The sequence below is a fragment of the Limulus polyphemus genome, unplaced genomic scaffold, assembly GCF_000517525.1.
Source record: "Limulus polyphemus unplaced genomic scaffold, Limulus_polyphemus-2.1.2 Scaffold0, whole genome shotgun sequence".
NCBI classification, from domain to species: domain Eukaryota; kingdom Metazoa; phylum Arthropoda; class Merostomata; order Xiphosura; family Limulidae; genus Limulus; species Limulus polyphemus.
This window is the reverse complement of record NW_013665610.1, coordinates 506,794-530,933: the sequence shown is the minus strand read 5'-3', so window position 1 is coordinate 530,933 and position 24,140 is coordinate 506,794. Positions and strand designations below refer to the sequence as shown.

General features: G+C 30.2%; 1 protein-coding gene across 10 annotated transcripts in view; it reads right to left on the bottom strand.

Annotated features, from left to right (window-relative positions):
- LOC106456833 (ankyrin-2-like) overlaps positions 1-24,140 on the bottom strand; it is a 171,222-nt gene that overhangs the window by 77,408 nt on the left and 69,674 nt on the right. For 7 of the 10 annotated variants that reach the window (XM_022383585.1, XM_022393917.1, XM_022382520.1 and 4 more), the window contains exons 20-25: positions 20,471-20,594; positions 16,088-16,105; positions 15,314-15,538; positions 14,692-14,852; positions 13,972-14,183; positions 2,667-2,886 (exon numbers count right to left, since the gene is read on the bottom strand). In XM_022383585.1, the coding sequence (XP_022239293.1) occupies positions 2,667-2,886; positions 13,972-14,183; positions 14,692-14,852; positions 15,314-15,538; positions 16,088-16,105; positions 20,471-20,594 (960 nt within the window). The remainder of the gene's footprint in view (positions 1-2,666; positions 2,887-13,971; positions 14,184-14,691; positions 14,853-15,313; positions 15,539-16,087; positions 16,106-20,470; positions 20,595-24,140) is intronic. The other 3 variants (XM_022388807.1, XM_022381523.1, XM_022383586.1) reach the window with 1 other exon arrangement.

Sequence of the window (24,140 nt, the reverse complement as noted above, 5' to 3'; positions counted from 1 at the left end):
TGTACATGCATACAGAAGGCAGCTTTGTTGAAACTGAATATTAAGCTGGCTTAACACAAGTCTAAATAGCCATCTTAAAATATTTCATTTATAAATAATTCATGATACAGCTGTTGTTACTTTGGCAATGAAAGGTAATTTAGCTTGTAATAGGAGCTCATATTAGAGTTTTGGTTTTCTAATCAAAGCTAATTTGTTTACTCTCTTAATATGACATCAAGCTCAATTTGTTTGCACTAGCATAGCAGAAAAAAGTAAAATTTTATATAAACTTAAAAACCATATATAAAAATCACCATTCCTGAAGCATTACCAATCAAGGAGTCATACAAACAAAGAAACAATCTGGATGATCTTACAGTTGATATAAAGAAAGTAGGTGAAATTTTAACATATTATTATGCCGATCATCTATTTCTTTCGTTTAGAAAGAGATGTGAATAATGACCTGTATAGCATTCATTGACCATGTACTTTGATACTTTATTCAGTACAATTAAAAAATTTTCAGGCATGCTCTAGCTGCACACTATATTTTTAACATTTTACTTGCGCAAGTTATTCCAATTCTTATACAATAAGTTAACATTTTATATTAAATAAAGAAAAAATTAAATCATTGAGGGTATAAAGGAAAAATTAAACACATAAAACAAAATCTTCATTTCTGTTAAATTCAATTATAAAGTCTTAATGAACAAAACTCAAATCAAATCAGTAAATACAAATGAAACTCTTTGCATGTATTTGAGGGTCACCTGGATTTTGAATGAGTGAAGAGACTTAATTTACTTTCCTCATGCAGACCAGAGTTTAAATTTTAAATGTGAAGATTGTAGAAAATTAGCTAACTGATTTTATAAATTGCATTAATTATGATTTAAACCTTATTATAACTCCCAAAATAAAAAAAATTTCAATAATCCATTAAAACATTATCCATTTGTTTTTTCAGTAGTTTTCTAAAGAATGCAAAAGTGCATTAATACATCCAAATAAGCTTAACACTTTGAATTCTAAAGTGATAATAATTTTTTAATAAAAAGCAGTTATCTCTCATATTAATGTAAACTTTTTAGGTCTCTTCATTCATTCTATGACTTTTAAGTGTTTAATTCCTATTAAAACCAGCAAAGAACATATGGTATAAGCATACCAAAGGCATAAGTATCGTAAATAAAAATATAACTATAAAAACATTACAGTTTAAAATAAAAAGGTTGGTGTAAAAACATTACTTTTTAAAAATATCGTAGTGCAAAGAAAGTATTCCATATTTAAATTCATTCATTTCTCTAGGTTTTTATGGCTTAGAACAAATAAAAGAGAGAAATTATGTACATGGAAGAATAAGGGAGTAGAAACAAGGAAACAATAGTAGGACATAAGAAAAAGACATTCACATGGCATAAGTGTAGTAACAAAAAAAGACAATGTTTTTGTTAACAAGATATCAAATATTTGGCTTTTGTACTACTTCAAGACTAACAACTTTGATAAGATCTTATGACAAAAAAAACTTCAAAAATGTTTATGTATATGATAGAATTAGGCATTTTTTAACTTCCAATGAAATTGATATGGAAGAAATAAGATAAAAATTATGAAAAGAAAAATCAACATATTACAGTTAAATTGAATGCAAATTGTCTTAAAAACAAAACCACAAATGACTACATTCTTGAAAATTAGGATGGAAATATGTGAAACTAATATAAAACACTAATACAGCATGTGAAATGTATGGCTGTAGGTAACATATATATATATATACTTATAAATGAGCCAAAATGTCCAAAAACTAAGAACTGAAATACTTATTGTAAGTCAGAAGTAAAAATAATACATACAAAAACTAGACTTCAGAAATTATTAAGATAATCTGTACATGCTTTCTCACAAAAGATTGTAGTTTATTAAGATATATATATACATGTAAGAAAACAACCACATTTTTATCTTATTTTGATTTCACTGTTCAACATGCTTATCACAATTCTGCATTATTTGAGTAGCAGCATTTTCAAACTACACTTGTAACTGATTTCAGTAAGTTACATGAACCCTATCTGTATCTCAGGAGGTTACAAATAATCTTAACATTCTAGATAGTAGTTAAATAAAATCATGTGAGGCTATAACAAGTGAGACAAATTGATTTAATATGTTCAAAATATATGAGATATACTAAAGTTTTAAAGATATATTTGAGTGATAAATATCAGAATGAATAAATACACTGACTTCTGAAAATTCACAAATAATAATTACTTTTCAAAAACACACCGAAGATAAGGTGCACAGCAGTGACATAATAGAAAAAAAAAAGATGTATGCATGCAGTTTTGCTACCAAGTGCCATGTGCATGAAGTGCTTTGTAGTTCGTGTTCCACTTTCATCTGTGTCAAGATATTAAAGTTTGCATGTTTTTGTGAAACTTTGATGGACAAAATTGCCTTTTAAAATAATTTGCATTAGAATAAGGTCTTAACTTTGGATAAATATACTTAGGTATCAATGGATTGATTGAGATTAACAAATCCTTATCATACTAATATCTAACATATTTATGATTGTCCACTGCACCTTATAATTAGAAATTAAAGAAAATGTCAAACAATGCAAAAGACAGAAGAGAAAGCCCATAAAGACAAAAATAACAAACCTGATTTACTACTACCTGATATACTGCATAATAGTCTCAAAGTTGGGGCATTTCCACTATATTGATTGATCATGCCCTTAGTTGCTGTCTGTGGTACTGGGATAGTCAGAGTGATGGGCTTGTGAAATTTTCTTCTTCTTGGTTCTACAGTGACAATTGGGCTCACTCCCACACGGTTGCCCAACATTTTAGATACAAGTTCTGGAACAACCGGGTGTGCCTGTGGGATGACACAATTGTGGTGCCATTGTGAAGAAAAGTAGGGAAAACATACACATTGTGAAAATGTGAAATAGAGAAATAATAATAGTTAAAGTTTCATGCAGTTGGTTAAAAAACAATTAGAATAAAAAACAAAAACATAAAAAATGAAATGAACATTTTGCACATAACTGCAAGCAAATAAAGACATTGAAATTTAAGTTGTTTTAGAAAAATTGGTTTGATTTGTTTTGAATTTCACACAAAGCTACATGAGGTCTATCTGCACTAGCTGTCCCTAAGTTAGCAGTGAAAGACTAGAAGGAAAGCAGCTAGTCCTCACCACCCACTGCAAACTCTTGGGCTACTCTTTTACCAACAAATACTGTGATTGACCATCACATTATAATGCCCCCATGGCTGAAAGGGCGAGCATGTTTGGTGGGATTTGAACCTGTGACCCGCTGATTGCGAGTCAAGCTTCCTAACCACCTGACCAATTTTAGGCCACTTTAGAAAGAAAACAGGAAAACACAAATTATAAAATTAGTACAAAAAAGGGAGTAACAGTATGAGCCAAACAAATGTTGTTATGTAACTGGTTTTATGTAAAATTCTGTTAATGGCAATGAGAGATAAAATAATGTTATGTTAAAATAAGATCTAGGTAGTACAAAAAACTTAAATTGTGTATTTGAGCATTGTTTTACTAATTAGGCTAGAATGATTTATGGGTCATTTAAATACCTTAATAAGTTATTAACAAAGTCACAAAAATAATTCTGTGTTCTGTATAACTTCATCTCTAAAGATACAGTTACATTACAATTAATATTACACATGCATCATGTTGTTTTGTGTAAGTTTAGCTAATTAACATTTTACAAGAAACAATATAAGGTATATGCTCTTAAAAATATTTTACAGTGAAGTTTTACTGGATGACCTTTGCAAATCTTTCTAAATACAGTATTTATATATAACTATAAGTAAAATATCTGCAATTATAATTGTCAAATATAGTTTCTGCATGGTAAAGTTTACAAAATACATAAAAGAAAGTTGATGATAAGTTAGTATTATGAAACAAATCTCTGTTGTTATCGCATATGAGCTAACACAAAAGTAGTCTGCATGATAACATCAATCTGTGACACAATATAATAAAGTACACTGTTTAGTAACCATGTTTATATTATAAACACACATATGCCACATATCTCAGAAAAACAAAAGTTCCTATCTTGATTCTATTCTGGACTTCTAAGAATATAATGCACTTAATAATAAATAGTATAAATGAATCAGTGCATTTAAGCTCTATGTTAAAGTAACCTGCTAGTATATAAGCACTGACTTGCTTTGCTGTAGGACCAGTACATGTTGCCAATAAATGTCAGTACACTGTTAGTTTGTATGAAGTATGTTCCAAAACAAAATTGTCCAATTAAGTGTCTTGGTTTCGTCAAATTTTACTAAGTTGAAAAAAATAAATTTCATTCTCTTCTAACAATTAAAGGTGTAGAAAATTAAGTTTTTCTTTGCAGAATTAATTTTTCTGTTGCTTTGTATACACAAGTTATAAGATTTGTTTATTTGTTGCTTTTCAGCACAGAGATACACAATGGGCTATCTGTGATACGCTCATCATGAGTATCTAAATCAGATGTCTAGCATTATAAGCTCTCAAACTAAACACCAGAAAACCAAGTTGTGGGAAGGAAAAACAATGCTCACAATAATAATCACAATACAAATTATAAAATTTTACATTTTCATTAATAATTACTGAGAAAAATCAAAAATTAAAAATCTGGCTCATTTTGGTGCATGTGTATGATTAACTTGAAGTTTTTAACATTTATTAAGAAAATGTGAATAATATTTTCACTACATAAAGCCATAGTTTTGAATAGCTGTTTTTCTTTTTCAGATTGTTTGTAGATGAAGGTTAATTTTCATTAGATAGTCATTCAAATATAAATTGTGAAATTAATTTAACATTATGTTTTAGGTTTTTTGTAAATAGCATATATATTTGTTGAAACAAGTTTACTTAAGCTAATTTTTTATGATTGTTTTTTAGTTGACTGTATATGTTGAACACTAATTTTTTTGTAAAGTATACTTTAAGGCTATGCTTGAATCAACTGTAAGCCTAGTATATATTGAACATTACTTTTAACATGTGGGGTAAGGCTAAGTTCACTTTTTTTAGTTAACTATAATTGCAGCATATGTTGAACATTAATTTTTCTTGTAAAATGTGTTTAAGATTATGTTTTTATAAAATTTATTTATTGTATATGTTAAAATTCTATTTTTTTTATTTTATAACGTGTTTTAACATCCAGCTTTTGAGTAACAGAAAAATGTTTAATGGGTTGATTTCAAAGCAAAGCTTTCCAGTATTCTCTCTAAATTTTTTAACTCTAAAAACAGAGATATTAACTCCTTACAATATCTTGAATTTGAATTTCCCACCACTGTGACCAAATTTACACTAGTGCTCATGCCATAAAGGAATAAAACCCATACCCCAATGTAAAACTCCACACAAAAAAAATTTTAGTGTTCATGAGTTCTGTCAATAAAGATGGTCAAGAAAGTCTCAACAAAACTTGCTTGCCACTGTAAAGAGGCTAAGTATGGTACTTGCCTGAACATGAGTATTTCTATTATTTTGTGCAATAGGAACACAGTCCAACCAACTCCCCTCAATTCTGCATCTTCATGGCCAAACAATATTGAGAGGTGAGTTCTTCTGGCAGTAGCATGTGGTTTTTTTTAACTTAAAAGATTTAGCTTTTTATGGAAGTACATTTTTTGGTTCTAACTTGAATACCAAAAACCATGACACCTCTCTGTAGCCCAACCAATCTCACAAATTTAGGCTCACTGACTTGTTGACAGGATGTTAAGCAGATATACTGCTCACATCTGTACAAATGTTTGAGCTCTACCGTACTTATAGACAGCATTTCCATTGTCCTGGGTCGAAATGTTAAAAACATTTTCAAATCCCTTAATTATGTACATGTATGCTAAAACAAAGAAATTGTACTCTAGCCATATTCAGGAAAGGCACACACAACTAGTTCTTCCTGAAGATAAAAAATTGTGTTACCATGCAAGATAGTCATGTCAATGCACTCATTACCTTTGTAGTTACCAAAGCAGAAATGGAGAATACTGCTACAAACATCTTATACAAATATACAGACAGCTCAATGGGGGTGATTCATGTTTTCATTATTTTTCTTAAGCAAGGGAGACCATTGAGATCAATGGATCTTTCTAAATTCCTGAAGTAAACAGTATGTCTCATAGTCTGACTTTATTTAAAGTGACATTAGCTACATTAACCACTAATGTAAGTTAGTAAACAGAGTACATATTTTCCCAGAAGTGTCCAAGTGTTACAAAATCCACTTCTTTTTCACCACGATGTATTGGTTCTTTAACTATCCTTCTACCTATGTTTTTGTAAGTTTCTCTTGTGTTGTTTTTATGGCTATAAGAACAATAAAATAATTATTTTATTTTGCACCTATGAAGTGTACATCAGACTATTAAAGCCTGTCATACAGTACCATCATAAATGGAAAACTGATATCTGAAGTTATATCAAAGTCACCAAAGTCACAGTAGAATGTAAAGGGTATAGTTCTTATTTACATTATTCCATTGCCATATAGTGAAATGTGGTTGCTGATGTAAAATGGAAACAGGACCTAATAGGCAAATACTGCATCTGATAAATGAGTCATGGCTAAAAGGTTCTTTTGATAATGCAGGAATTTCAAGTACTGTCTTGTTCTATCACCTTGTGAACAAGATATGCAAGTTATGAAATGAAAAACATCTCACAAAGAACAGAAGGATATAGCTACTGGGACAATTTTTTTTTTCATTAGGAGTAAAAGTAAAACTAGTAATAAAAGTAGATATTCCCAACATTAATCCATGGTTTGAAAAGAAATGTCTTTCTTATTAAAATTTTCACACATAAAATAAATCCCAGAATAAAGAAGTTTTGCTGACAAATAAAAGAATATATACCTTAAGGTAGCATTAAATAAATAGTGCATTTGGCATTTATAATGACCCTTGGATATAATGACATGATGCTATTTGGCTAGCAAGTTGGTTGCTTGTAATAGTGTTCATTGCATAAACAGTAGGTATAAAGTATACATATTAAGGGATCTGAAATATGGTGCTTGGAACAAAGCATTTGATGATGCAAGAAGTGAAAAGTAGTGCAAGAAACTTGTCCTTTCTTTTTTGCATATATTTTTAGGAATTTGTAAAAATAAATAGAATTATACTCAACAACAGCCTATTTAAGAAACAAAATGTTGAACAGAATATTATTACAGTCTTGAACAATTTGACTATTAATTCTGATGATCTCACAGATGTGTATTCTTTACACTTATTTGAAACAATTTTCTTTCTGCTGTGTAATTCATTCAAGTGAGTAAGTTATATTTTTAAAAATTAAAAAGAAAATATACTGATTAAGAAAAAAGAAATGTTCATAACAGTTAAAAGTAAATAAATATAGATAATAAGCCTCAACAGGTCAAGTGACATTAAACATCATTAATGAACAAACCAGTAAAATCAAGTTTGCCATTGCACAAAACTGACAAAAGGGTGTATCTGGTACAGCTTACAGTGTTATTCAAATGCTCAAAACTGCTAGAAATTCTAGAAATTTTAATATCCTTTTACATTAAATCCATTTCGATTTAGAGATACTCTTAACTATGAGTATTAAGTATTTACTGAGTAACATCTGTTTTCCTATCCATACTACTTGTTGGCATCTAAAATTTGTTTTTCAGTTTGGACTGCACAATGAAAATTAAAAATTAAGGGACTTTCCTGAGGGTTACACCCCAGCATTATTAGAAGTTTTCAAACGAAGTCACACTTATAAAGTTTCTAGCCACACTCTGAAGCAAATTTTAATGACGAATACATAATTTTTTTAACAAAATATAAAAGAGTAAATGGCTGACATTCTACAGCCTACTATAAACAAAATATTAAAAGTATAATGAAATTGAAACCTAAACTTCTAAGTCTGGATAATTTGGTTAACCATGCCTAGAGTGCAGCCAAAAGCTTTTTGTGTGACAAAATCTTTGGAAATCTTTGAATTTACATTACATTTACATTTTAGTGAAAAAATTAAAAATCAAGATGGAAAACATTCTAAAGGTGTTAGCTTTTTTCACATTTTAAATTATTATTTACAATAATTGTGCTCCATAATTTATAAGCTTAACAACCCATTAAAAATACTATTATTTTTTTGGAACTGTAATGGTTGGCCCTGAAGAGATGATGAATAACAAGCAAGCTACAAATGAAGAGGCTGAGACAAAACTAGTTTAAGGCTATTTTTTTATTAGCAATTACAAGCATCCAGACTTAGAAGTTTCAGGTACTACTTTAAGATTACATCATACATCATGAGTTCAAAAATTCTGTATACTGTAGAAAGTAATCTCAATTAAAAATTAATAATAATAAGTTAAAGTTCTATCAAAGATACCAGTATGTTTATCTGATAAGTCTAAAATTTTTAAGTGACCAACCTTTAAATTTACTGTTCTTTATTTTCAAATCTTGAAGTTTTAGCTGTTGAGTACATTTCTAAACCCTTTGTTGTTTTCATCTGATAACAAAGGCTCTCACATAAGTACATGTAAGTTGCATATAACTAAAGTACCCAACATAGAGACTTTTTACAAGATAGTTAATTAAGAATATAAAATATATATATAATGAACTGTAATAGAGAAAAACAGCACTGATTATGTGGAAAACATTTATTGGCATGTTAATGTATGTAAAAATGAGTTGTCTGACTCACAGAAATCTTGATCGCATGCCTCTCAATTCGTGGAGAGACCAATATGGTAAGATTCTGGAGAAAACTTCCAACTGCAATTCATTAATATGGAATAAGTTAAATCCTGAATCTATGTGCTATTCAGGTGAATGCAACAATATAACTATTTTAATCCCCATCAGTTTGTCTATTTAGGAGACAAAAATCAGTTGCAATTAACCAACTATCCTGCAAAACCAAAGGGTTTGTCTAAATAATATACATAATATCCAGTCAAATGATATTTATTAATAAGGTTACAGTAATATTGCTAAAAAAAAACTCAATGTGATTTTTATAATGAAGAAAATTATCTTATCCACATCAGTTCACTAATATACTTTTGAATTCAAATGAAAAATATTACAAATAATGCATGACAAATACCAATATAGTTAAAGAACAAACCACAGGATGTTGGAATTTAAGTAAAAATACAAATGGGTAAACTAGTACACCAACGAAACTGTACATTTCTTCTGATATAAAATTTTAATAAGATTTATATCTGTGATCTCTGATTTATTAACAACGGAGATGTCAAAATATTTCTGAATGCATTAAAAACCAATGCTATGGTTGAATCTACAGATGATAATCTAATTTTTGAAAATGATTAGTTAAAATAACTGTTATAATAGTTACATGTGCTGTTTGAGAAACATGATTGGCAAGAAGGCATAATATGAAAGGTTTTTAATAGCAGACATCTTGCCTTGAATATTATGTTATGACATACTATAATATTCAAGCCAAGACGTCAGATAGTAAAAACGTTCTTAGATATACTGGTAAATTTAAATATTCTCACTTACTATTAAGTTCTCAGAATCCATAAATATATCTTAAAACAAAAATTTTATAATGAAATGAATATTTCACACTAAACATATGAATGCAAGGTATATAGTTAAATGTATAAATATGGCACTAATTAGTATTAATATAATGTTTACTTTATATAGCTATCAGCCAAGTTATATGAACTTACATCAGCAACATAAAACATATACACAGTGGAATACATAAATAACCACAAACATTCCAGAACAAGCACAACTTGAGACATGACTCCATAAATAATATATATATATATATATTTCAGGAAACATACAAGAAGAAAATCCAGTGCAATAAAGGTTTCTTTCCTTCCCACAATATCTTAATATAACACCTTTACAAGCAAATCAAATCCTAAAAGACATACCATTAGTGAACTTTATCAAAGACTTGCTTAATGACATAAACAGATAAGTCTTCAAGTTAAATATGGCACTGATGTGGTAGCACAACATACAATATCACTGTGGTCCCTATATAACCAGGCACAATGCTTCTTTTGGGACACAGTATTAGACATATGGTCAATTAAGTAGAAAGAAGTAAATGATGCAAAATATCTTAAACATTTTTTTCTAAAAAACTGAACAAAATGACAGCGTAAAAACTTGACTTATAATAAATAAATGTATAGTCTAGGGTTTGATGCATATGTAACTACTGTACCATATACCACATTTACTCAAAATATGAACACTTACTACATTGCATAATTCAACTGGAGGGACATCTAGTACTGTGAAAATAAAACTTTGTTCAGTCTTATTATTTTTCTTTTAACTTTCAACATTGAGAAACACAATGACCACACCAATTTCTACAAAAAAACATCTGATAGAACAATATACACAATAAATTCTGACTTTTTTTTTTGCCTAACATCTTGTTACAAACTACAAGAGCATTGCAAAGTGTAACCAAAACATAACACATATACAGAGACAAACTAATAAACTGTGCGAAGAGAACCGAAATATGATTTAAAATTATAACTGAAACAATGAGAAAACAACAAAACAGATCCCAATAAAATATTTTGTGATGAAAAGTATGAAAGATCAGAGCATTACAACCACAAAAAACAACTAAAAACAATGCTCTGTAAGATTATTATTATTATTTCTAAATATGTACTACATACTATACACTTTCATTCTTGAACTTTACTCACTCTGCACATCATGAAAGTTTTCTAAGAGATTTCCTAGTGGAAACAACATTGGTCCTAACAGACGTTTTCAGAGACTAGAAACATTTCGATCATTTAAATGTGCCCAGTTAAAACTGTTCATGGACACAAGCTATATATATGAAATTAATACTGATACAGAATCAATAAGTTCATCTCTTTCACTGCACTTGACTAACATACTGAGCCATATTATATGAAAAACACTGATACTGTGTAATGTATCATTTATTTCACAAGCTATTGTAATCAGAGATGATACACAAGTACAATTAAACATTTTTAAAGTAGATGTCAAAATAAAATTTGTTGCTTTTAAAACATTTAGAGTTGTTTTGTGTTTATTTTTGCAATTATGTAATACACTATATAAGTATACTAATCAGAAAATACTCTGTCAACACAAAGTTACATATATGAGAATGTGCTCATTTTGCTCATCATTTCTAAAATCCATCCAGTGCAGTGTCCTGTTGTGTAATATTGGTTAAAAAGTAGGTACTATATTATCTATTAAACTTACTTGATCTACACATGTTCTGTGTTACATTAGGTACGTAACTGGCTTCATAGTCTTACAAATGCTACTCTTAGCCTTGTACACTGTACCCTTCAGGCTTTACATGCCAATAAAGCTTAACTTGAAAAAAAAATATCATCAGTATATGTATCTATAATGATATTCACAACAAGGCAATCAGTGTATTTTAAAGTATGTTATAGCTTCTAGAGAATAAAGTTTGAAATTTCAAGATAAAGATTCAGTGATCAACATTATAAAATAATAAAAACTATGATTTATTAGTAACATAAAGTTTGGCCTTGAGTCTTCTTTAGGTGCGTACACTAAACTAGCTACAATGAAGAAAGCTCAAGGCTGAAATTTGTGTTACTAATAAATCATAACTTTTATTATTTTATTGTGAGTGCTGATCATTGAATCTCTATCTCAAACTGTAAAACAGTGTCTACTTGTAGAATAATTCCTATCAAATTAAAGAAAGAATAGTTAATGTTCCATTAATACCCACTACAGACCAAATAATATTAGTAAATAATGTAACACAGTACTATTTACCTTTTTTGGAATGCTTTCTCTTTTATACATGAGGGGTGTTCAGAAAGAAACAATATTTTTTTACACATAAGCTTGATATGAGTAAACATTAAAATATCAACACTTCTCAAATGTTAATAGCATTCACAATAGAGGGCATGCTAAACATTTAAATTAGAAGAACTGTAGATGACACTAGGTTTGACTGCTGTTGTAATCAAATTCATGATAAAAGAGGACAAAAAGGATGTGCTCATACACCAACAGTTAAACAACATACACAGTAATGATTCATTATCACATACATAACTGTATGAGTAGTTTCACAAGGAAAACTGTTGCCCAAACAAGCATCAGAGGTGAGCTAAAGTTAGAATGGCCACAAACTGCAGTAGCTGATGACAAATTTGTGAGAGTAGACAAGATAAAAAATGAATAGAAGAATCTAGTGATGCCGATTGGGAAGGGGAGGGAGACAGCTGCCCTACCCAAGCCTTAATTTTGTTTTTCAGTTATGTAAAACGTCTGGTTAAGGGGCTGTGTTTATGGGAAATTACTAGAATTAATAAATACAAAGTCAAAATTTCCATATCTTTCGTGTTCTTCGCAACCATCTGATAATATCTTCAGTAATTATTACAGTTGATGCATGAACTCTGAAATGTGCTACATAACAGTTTATGCATTTTGTAGAAATTATGGTTCAACTTTGGCCCCCACGCAAGATCTTGCTGAAATGGCATAACTGGAATAATCCATGTACCTAAACTGGATATCAATAGTAAATCCATGTGAATTATTATCTATAAATACTTGCACAATAGTAAGATGTCTGCACAACGGACTCCAAGAGTTGACATAAAACATCTACAATAAGTTGATATGGCAGCTCATGTCAAAGTGAATAGTTTCTTTAATTGGATTGTTACATATATTCAATATTGGTTGTATTAATGTAAGCCACAAACCAATATCAGATATGATCTACAAGTAGTAAAATCATGTTCTTATTGAACACCCTTCAAACACATGTATTTCTTTGAGGTGAACTTTTTGTTTACAGAACATTAAACATAAAGCTGTCTTTTTTGATTGCCTGTTCTCTTATATATGTTTTGTTGTTCAAAATACATAGCTGGAATCTTACAATTTCACACTATCAAAAATTGCATTCAAGAATAATCAATAAAATTAAATGTCAAATATCTTGCAATATCTCTGCATATCACAGTTAGAAAAGTGTTTCAGTTTCAAAATATATGGCTGTAACATTTTTGCGGTGATTTATTTTTGGAATGTCTATTTGTATTAAAACACCTAGTGAAGGTGTAAGTATTTATATTTAATGTTGCAACATATAAAACTGCAAAGTGGTTAGCAATACGTTTTAATCTAATAATATGAATTGCTATTTATTTTCATTTTAAACAAATAAAATGTGTAAATAATGCTTTTCTACACACACAAAACAAACACGTAAAACACTTGTAGGGACTAATGTATAGGCTGAATTTCTTAGTTTCTTTATGCAATAGAAACTATTTTTGAATTATCTAAAGCACACTTTTTGAGTAAAAAGTAAACAAGATTGAGCTTTGCTCTGAAAAATGGTTTGTTTAAATAAACAAATGCAACTACACACACAGACCAAAATCAAAGTTAGTGATTCCCAGTATAGAATATAAAATACAAAATTATTTTCAATTACAGGTAGGAATACTGCTTCTTACCACAATAAGTATGAATGACTAGAACACATTTGCTTATTACATGTTTGAACAGATCAAAAACATAACTTATATTGATATATTGACAACATAAAATTATTTTTCTTGTGTAGTTTTTTTTAATTTGCTCACATGCTCGAAAACAAGTCTAGTTTTGGCCAGGTTCTACGGATAAATTCAGCAAAAAAGCCAGATTTTGGTGTAGAGTGCTTTGAAGAAGGATCTTTATCCTTTTTGAAAGTTGGGAATCGGCTAGAAGTAGATCTTGAATTCTGATTTGTTTTTTTAACCCAATTATTATGTGGGTGCTTCGGTTCTTTATCATTGGACAATAAGGATGATTTGGCATGACTTTCAGAAGCATTACTACTAGAAGGCATTACCTGAAGTCCTACTTTAATCTTCTTTGTTAGTGCTCCCTCTGGAAAGATAGCCTGGACCTGGGGAACTACTGTAGAACTGACTATTCCTCCCTCAGGTCCAATATTACAGACTTCTTGTCTTACACGACTAACAATAGCAAAATACTGTGGAAAGTCTGTAGTCACAATTCGAGTAATGCAGTCAGCATTAAGATCTTCTAAGGCATTTATTTCTAAAATGAAAAGAGAATTTTTTTAAGCACAAGAACTTTGTCTTTTTTTTAAGTAAAACTGCATTTTTTAAGAGCTCTTAACAATTATAATATCAAAAATAATAAACAAAAATAAATAGTTAAGATTTTACTGAAAGTAGAGTTACCTATAATATAAACACTCAACAATTTTTTTTTAATGGTGGTATTTGTATTTACGTAAAACATGAATAAGTCTTTAGTATCACCTACGTACATGCAAACTGTAAAATCTAATAAATAGCTCTCTTCTACTTTGCCTTGGAAACTTTATGCTAAAAGATATAGTAAAGGGAGAATATTCACATAATTTTAATTTATGAACAATTTAATTTGCATTCTTCTTTTCAGGATAGAGCATATATCTCAGTAAATTTCATAAACATTATAAGAGCAAAACATCCTTATTATAAGATGTAGTAACTTAAAAAAATATTCCCTTGAAATCAAAATTACTTTAAAATAACAAAAATAAAAAGCTGAAATCCACCTTCTCCTTCAAAACTTTCATTCAAGGTATCTTGAACTGCTTCTTCTGTTGCCTCAGTTGTATGCTCTTGCCAGACTTCTCCATTATCACTGCGTAAAATTATTATTTCTCGTTCTTTTCCTCGAAGAGATGTAAAGTGTGGAATTTCAATAATAATAGGCCTATAATGTTCAATAATGTTTTTATAAAAAACATTTTTCCTATATATACAATAACAACTTTATTGAAAATCTATTATCTTGGTATTACCTTTTAAAAAATCTGTTATTTAGAAATTTCTAAAACTGTAAAATTAAAAAATACTGAGTGCCCAGAAAAAAAGTTATTTTAAAATATAAAAGCATGTTCTGTAATATTTTGCAACACAGTGTATGAAAGATAGAACGAAAAGCAACGACACTTCACATGTGAATATTAAACACATAATATAAAGCACTTCTGACAAAAAAAAGTTCTTATTAGCAATGTTATGCCTAAAAATATATTTATTTCATAATTGAATAGAAAATTCTGATAATTATACTACTAATTATGACAATTTCAAGCATGTATACTATATACATACATAAAAAATTATGAAACTTTTGAAATTCTATATATGTAAATCTTAAAAAAAATGTACCCTAAAAACTTGGCCCCAACTGGTCCAACCTCTAAAATTCGTGCAGCGCAAGCTTCTCCTTCCATCAATGGTGGAGGATGGATTAATTTTTCTTTTCTTAAGTAACGACATGTGATTCTCATAGGCATAGAGGCTTTCCGAGGTGGTATTATCACTCTTACACCTGATTGTCGACATCCTCGCATGGCCCCTCCACGAGCATCCACCATAAAGCTGACAAGAAACCTAAATAAACATTCTAAATATGTCAGTAATAACATAAAAACAAGAAACTTGACTAACAACTATAAAATACATCTAGTTTAAATGGTACTAAAAAAAAAGTTGCAGTTCATTTATTAATTATAAAAATTAAACATAATCCAAAGAAAATTGCACTAAAGCATTTACAATTAAATAAATGAATTTTCAACAAAATGAAACTAACACCAAATTTTTCATTTAAATTACTTGCTTTTAAAACAAAAATAATCCTTAAATTTCAATAGGCTTTTTTTAACAAGTATCAATAAATTCAAACTATTTTCACAGGAGTTGAATTGCTCTTATAACTAATGAATAGTGATGTGTTAGAAACTAATACAACATAAAGTATAGGGTAAAGTGTATTTCATTGTCAAATGTTGTTTAACACACAAAGGTTTTTCAGTGCAGAAGAAAACTGATTATGTTTTATATGTACTTTGTTACAGATGTCCACTGATCAGGCTAAAACTTTATCTTAAGAATAAATACAAATATCTAGTAAAAAAAGACATACAATAATCAACTTACATCTTCCATTTCAGCTTGCTAAAAGTTCCAAACAAATAAGGGATTGCACAGGGATAAAAAAAAATACAGGTTAGCTTACAGAATCAATATCTATATTTAAGTAAAATAGCAGTGCAAAATATTTAGCTATGATTCAAAAAGCTAACAGAAGCTGCCAATATAGTCCAAAAACATTCACTCAAGAAAATATGAATGTACAACAATAAATAATAGCAACTGGACAAAACTTTAAGGGTCTTTAAAATAAAAGAAACCCACTTCTAACTCAAAAATGTTAGATGAGGAGTTTTATTTGAAGAAATATTCAGGCCCAAGACAAAAATATAAACACTGATGAATAAAAAATAACAGAAACATTCATAGTTTGTTAATAAAACAATTATTTAATTTTTTATTGTGATATACATGGTATTACAGTTACACAAAATATAATAAACCAGTACAAATAAATCATTAGAGTTAGAATTAAAAATAATAGAATTATTCAGTCAATCAAAAAACACCCAATTTTTTTATTTGATATACATTTCTTGTTAAATAAAAACATAGCAGTATGGTTTACCATAAACAGAATACTATTTCAGTGCTATTTATAACATAAAGTGCAATCTAGTATATATATCAAGTTAGAGATTTAATTTTTAATGTAAACAAATAAATTATACCATGTTTCTTTAGAGAGAGTTTCATAGATATTATAGACTATAATGGTTTATTTTCATTATTATAATTTTCTTTTACTATGTAGATTACAAAAATTATTTCACATTGTTAGCTTAATATATAGACTTTGGACTAATCTACATTTCCTAAGTTGGACAAACCTCATGAGATATTATTAAGATTAAGATTGAAAATATTGTATGCACAGAAGAAGCTGAACCATTGATTCAACCTATTTTAATCATTATACATTCTAGTTTTCTTATGTTTTAATTTATGACATTAAGTGCTTTCAATTTGTCTATTACACAAAACATGCTTCATTAATTTTACAGAACTTTCTAGTTCTAATCAATTCAGTTAGACAACTGTTGATCAGAAGTCTTTAAAAATGCATCAAAGGCACACAAAAATGAAATAAAAATAAAGTACCAAAAATATGTTCAATGTACAAAACCTGTCCTTTTCAAATTAGCAGCAGTTAAGAATATTACTTTTCAGAATTAAAATGTATTTCAAACAGTTACTTATGCCTGAAATACTGTGAGACTTAAGACTTTTCTTGTTTAGCCATTATTGCCCTGACAACAACTGTGCAAGTTTTAGTTAGAAATGTCCTTAATGCAATGCACCATGTCACCTTATCCAAAGTTCTTCATTCTCTCACCTTCCAAGTGACTTTTTGTGCAAGTGCAATGAAAACTACATAAACTTTGCTTTCCCACCACCAGCCAGATTTTCTTTTTTGCAATCTTGATGTCATAAAACACTTGTCCCAGTTGTGGGGAGGTGGGTTGAAAATTATTTCAGATGTAGATATTTAAGTTAATTTTAATTCTCTAAATGTAAAATTCAAATTAGGTAGACTTACTTCTGAAATAATGTAAGCCAGAATATTTGCACTGAGATGGAGGAGAGAATTTAAGAGTGCCACAATAAAAGATAAACAGATAACCAGATGCTAAGCTCTGGAACAGGGAAGGTAACAAAACAAGACCACAAAAAACTGAGAGTTGAGAATAAGAAGACACTGAGAAGAATGTAGAATCCAGTGTGGGGAAAACTCTAAAATGTTAATAAAAAGAAAACATTATTCTGATCAGAGTATTTCTTTGCCCTATAAATAAAATATAAAGGTTATTCAGGAGGTATGGAGATGCCTGGGTAGCAATGCATATTTGGAGGTGTGGTCCCAGAGTTTGGCTAGGCAGGTATCTAGGGTCAGAGTACAAAGCATTGTCCTGAAACTGTTAGTAGAATATCCTCAGTAGAGAATGGGCGTACACTTGGGGCTAAAATCCCTATTATTTGAAAATGAAAAGGCCAGTATAGTCACAAAACCAACTTAGTCAACAGGCATCTCAGAGGAATCTAAAAGAGCCAGGTGTTAACGTGGTTAGAATAAGATCAGAGAAGCCAAATCCAGTCTAACACCTGCGATTCTGGTTCTGAATGCTGCTCAAGCTCTGCTTGTTCTTACTACTTGGTATTGCTGTGGTCTATGTATGTTACTTTTCCTGTACCAGAGCTCAGTATCTGGTGATAATCTGATTGTCTTTTATCATGACACTCTTTCATTCCCTCCTCCATCTCAATGTGGGTATTCTGGCTTACATAATTTCAGAGATAATTCTGATTCAAAGTTTAGATTTAAGAACTAAAATTTATTTCAAGCAGGTATTTACACCTGAAATGCATTCCCAGCCATCTCCCAACAACTTGAATAAATGTGTTTTGATATCATGAATACAGACAAACTGTTAGATATACACAACTGTTCATTTTAAGTTTATATGAGAGTAGTACTTAATTTATATTGTGCAAGTGTTAAAGTAAGTTATTTTTAGAACTGTTTACAAATCATTTGTTGTGTAGTTCAATTGTTGTAAACTGATGTTAAGCTACTTGAACCTTCTGAATTTTTCTTGTTCCTTTAAGTGAGTATTGTTACATCATAATGTCTTGTAATTTGTAGAAAGTTCTAGGCCACAGTTGGGGAATATATATATATATATATATAGGCAACAAAGTTAGTGCAAGTAAGTATGTTAATTAAAGTGAAAGTAAGACAAAGTTAGTGAGAGATATAGTGAAATAGATCTAGACTGTTTTTGTAAGTTTAGCCATAAAGAGTGGATAGTGACGATTTTTAGTGTAATAATCACAGATTGTATTGAAATAACAGAGTAGAGAATAATAATATGTCTTGTCAATTGGGTTCTAAAGTAACTGAAACAGTATGTGTGGACTTTTGACATAAAAGAAAATTATTTAAAGCTCGGGATACAACTGTGGTAAACCATGAGGTAACATAAGTGAATTTTGAATTTAATACTTATTGTATTGCAATAACAGACTAAAGAAGAATTATTCTTGTCAGTTGGGTTCTAAAGAAACTGAACCAGCCTGTAGGGACTCTTGATGAAAAGATGAGTATTTAAAGTTCTGGATACAACTGTGGTGATTAACTGTGTAATGAATATTTGTATATAAATTTGACTTGTTTTTGAATATAATATTTTGAAACAAGTGGATTGTGTGCTCTCTGTTCATTGTTGAAATTTATTGCCAACAAATCACAGACACCTACTGTAAAAAATTCTGCCCACACATATGGAAAAAACTGTCACAAACAAAAAAATCTTGTTTGAGGTACTTGTACAATAAGTCATATGGAAGGAAGGAATTTCATCAAGGGCATTCAGAAACAAAAGTACTGTGGTTGTTGTCAGAGTAAGAACATTTCAACAAGAAAAGCTTACAGAATTTATGAGGTAAATCTACCTGATCTGAAATATATTTATAATTTATAGCTTGTAGGGGATTGCTAATTAAAAAAGGACAGTGCTTTTCTAGCTGATTTAAGCAAGTATTCATGATGAGAAAAAACAAAGGTCAAACAGGTGACAATGCCTAGATCAGAGTGAAAATTGTAGAGAATATATTTTGGAGGACTAAAAGGTCTACAAAGGTAGCACAAGTAGAGTAAATGATGTTTCAAAAGCCTTTTGTCTTTTTATCTTCATCTGTAGGTCAACTTGGCAAGGACTATGATGGACTTATATAGTGTCTGGGTGGATTGAGAAGTGACATTGTGATCTGATGATCATTCTGGATTGTAGCTGGTGGAACATGCAAATGTTGATGTTTCTATGTCTGAGTCTGCATTTAGTGAGAGTTTCAGCATGTTAATGTAGAAAAATTCCATAATCTTTCTTACTTTCCAGAACTTATTTGAGTCAATGACTCTATAACTGTCTTAGTCTACTTTATGTTCCATTAACAATGAATGTTCTGCAATGGAAAAATTCTGTGGTTTTCATCAGTCTCATGCAGTCTTTGTTATTTTATTTTTGCCCCAAAATGTTTTCCTGATTTTCCAATATAGGTCTGTTTACAGGAACACAGTATTTCATAAATGATATTTTTATGTTTGTCGTGAGATGTTTTCTTGTTTAATCTTGACAAGTAGAGATCTGAGTGTACTGTAAGATTTACAGCAAATGTCATCATTGAATTTTCTGAAAACAACACACTAGCCAAAATTTTGTACTGTATTTAAGATTAAATGCATTGTCAATCAGTTCATACATGTATCAAACATTAAAAACATAATGTTTTCAAAACAATTCTAAACAGCCGAAGAACATAAAAATTCAGTCTACAATCATACCATGAAAATATTTCGTGTTTGTATCATAATTTCAAATTCTTCCCTACCTTGCATGAAAAGGACCTCTTGACATATCAATGTTATCTGTAGCATAGCTATCCATATATGTAGTCTCGACATTGTAACTAACATGCATAGGGGAGAGATGGTCTTCCTCTACTGTTAATGGTGCTAGAGAAAAATATAAAATTTTTAACGAGTGTGTGTTTATATACATATATACACACACATTAACTGTCATTATTGTTCAGAACATATATCGCACTGCTGAAAAACTCTGGAAAACCATTATATCAACTCAATTTTACATATTAGTTATATATCAGATAATCATTTATTTACCAATTAATGACTACTGCTGATTAATTGTCGTGGACGTTGCCTACAAGAAGTTCTGTATAAAAATTTAACTATATATGTATATATATATATACTTAATATAAAAACACATCCAACTTTTTTACCACCTTTTTAAAAAATAAATCCTGGCTAATTTGATTGGAAAGGCATTTTCAATTTTTATATTTATACTGAAGAGGTTAGTAAAAACTACTGTCACCAACATTTCATGTTCTTTTTTTTAATAAAAATAATATGTTTTTCGTCAACTTTAAGAAAGTTTCATTAAAACATTATTAATTGACATATTATGAAAGCCTTAAAACATTTAAATGTTTTATATATGGTTCAATAACATACTAAATTTAGGCCACCAATAAATGGATTAATATCTAATCACACCACAAAATATGACTGGGCTGTACCTCATATTGTATCATCCTTGGCTGTACACTAAAAGGGTGAACAGATATCAAGAAAGTATCTTTAACACACGAGGTTTTGTACACAAAGAATTAGGTTGGCTTAAGTACAATGTTGCATAATGGGTTATCTGTGCTATATCCAATGTGACGATCAAACTCTTAATATTATCACTGAACCACTAGAGGACAATAATAAAAAATATAATTTATCTATAAATAAAATAAATCATGTTAATTATGTAATAACTTTCAAATAACTAATTTGAAAATGTTTTTTTTGTATAACTCAAAGATTTGTCGATCCAAAGTAATTTACAAACTCATTGAGAATGGATAAGGTGTGTGAACAAACATATTTGTTATTGTACTTTCAGTTTTTATTATAATATTTTATAGAATACACAATTTTAAATTTCTGTCTTCTTTATAATTATTGTTATTTGTACAGGCATATTCTCAATCAGTTGAAAGTATGGTATCTGCTAGCAAAAGTTATATTACTTAAATAAAGCTGTCAATCTTTAATCTATAAATGAATAAACAACAACATAGGGCTACTTAGTACTGTCTGTTATGGTATATAAATAGTTTCTATTTGATTTCTTACACCAGTTGCTATACATAAATACATTCTTTCATCTAGAGAAATATGTTACAGTTTACTATTGCTTATTTTCTTACAGTTTCATATATGAAAACAAACAAAGCGTTTTTTCCAAAGTGAATAATTTACGTTGTTTGTGTGGACTTTTGTTTACATTCTGAGTGAATATTATTGAAACTATGCAGAATAATTATATATGAACAGGGCAATGGATATTTAACCTAAATATTTCACTGTCTGAGATAAACTCTTTTAACTTACTTAATAGAATTCTGTGGTAGCAAAGATTTAAAAAGCATACAGAAAAAATGAAGAATCTTTATATCAGTCTTTTGTCCATCCAACTTTCCAAATACATAAACACTTTTCATCAAACAAATAATATGTAAATGTTACTTAACTTTTTTAAAAGGTATATAAGATATTTTTAAACCTTCAAATTTCTAATTTATCCACAATAATACTTAACTTTAACTACAAGTATTTTAGTTACTTACTTTTATATAAAAATACAGGTACTTCTCATGCTTTATAGTACTACTAATACCACCAAACACTGGTAGCAAACAAGCTTTTTTCTTTCTACTTGAACACTTACAAATGAAAGAAGATTAACTCTATTGATTGAAAGAAATACTGGAAAAGTAACACATGGCTATAATGAAAGTTAACACTTTCTTACAGTGAAATTGTATTTCTAATAGTTACTTACCACCTCTCACACAGAGTTATCTTGATCTTCTTTCCCCCTCTCTAAGCATTGCTAAAGAATTTTTATGTTCAGTGCTCAAGACCATATACCTCACCAATTTTGCACCACTATTGAACATGTACATAGCATATGATACTCTCCACCAATAGTATTGCACCACCTGTACTGATGCAGCTACCTCCCTCTATTGTTCCCACTCAATCCTCACTTTCAAGAATTGGCAGGATCTAAAATAATAACACTGGCAGTGGGGAGGAAGGATGAGAAGTGTGTGAGTGGAAATAAAGTACTTATGAGAAATACATTTTCAGTGTAAGAAAATGTTAATTTCTGATACAGTCTTACTTCTTCTCACACAAAGCTAGAACTCCACATTGTTAAGGTGGAGGGGCCGGTGTAGGCACATACCATTGAAACCAAGGAGAAAGCAACTGTCCAGAATGAACAGGTGTGCTATGAAATTAACTGAAGCACACATTTGGGGTACAGAGTGACTTCTGAAACATGTATGCCCTTCACCCTTGAAGAAGGAAATGAACCTCATATGGGTGAAAAAAAAGGAAGTGCACAAGTGTAATTTGTTCTGAGAGGTGCAATCCGTAGCTATGGCAATTAACCACCTCAAATGTACAGACGACGTTCCACAACTCATCCTTGACATTAGGAGTTTAAGAATCAATCAGATAAAAACAAATATAGAGTAACATAAACAATGTGGCTAGTGCATGTGAACCATGTTACAAATACACATGAATCCCAACCATAAGTAAACAGAGTGTCATACGTCAACCAACTAAAGTTGGCATGTGACTGCAACCAGACAAACTCCCAAAACCACCATAAGAGCAAGAAGTACAACAAACCAAACTCGGAACTGCTGGGTCATGTCATTGACTCAACTCAACCATAAAAACAGGGCAATATCTGTAATTGATATTAAGAGCAGAAATTCTTAACTCACCCAGCCATAAATGCTGGGAAGCAACATCCTGTATTTGGAATTATGAGGAGGATACATAACATTCGCTCAACCATAGGAACAGTGTATGTACATCCTGTTACCAGTATAACAAGGCATACAAAATCCCCCAAAACCAACTGTACAAGCAGGGAAGGAACCACTTGCAACCAGAATTAACGTGAAGGGGGGCCTCTACTGCACACAACTGTAGAAAAGGGGAGGGGGTGTCATCCTGAACACAGTATTATGAAGAGGATCACACGTAAGCTGGTCCTGCTCCAACTAACAATTGTCCACCTGGGAATAAGCATCCAGGGGAAATGGAAAGTGGGAAACCAGCTTTACTCTTTTCTCACTGAGTGGATATATGGAAAGTTAAAAGTCTACAATGTACTCAGGAGGAAGCCTCAATGGTCCACCACCCCAGAAACTTTGACATAGAAAGTGGTAAGGACTCCCTTGTTCCAATCAGAAAAAAAAAAGGGGGAGTAAATGTGGTGGGGAGTATGGAGGAACATTACATTGGATAAAGCTCAATAGGTGTCCACAGTTCCCTATTTTGAAATGCAGACTGTCCCCGATTTATTCAATCAAGGGGTCGGCAGAGATTGACAGAAATCCCCTTCTACTTGATAAGACTTACCTAAGTCAAAAACGAATGGACGTGTGTAGAACT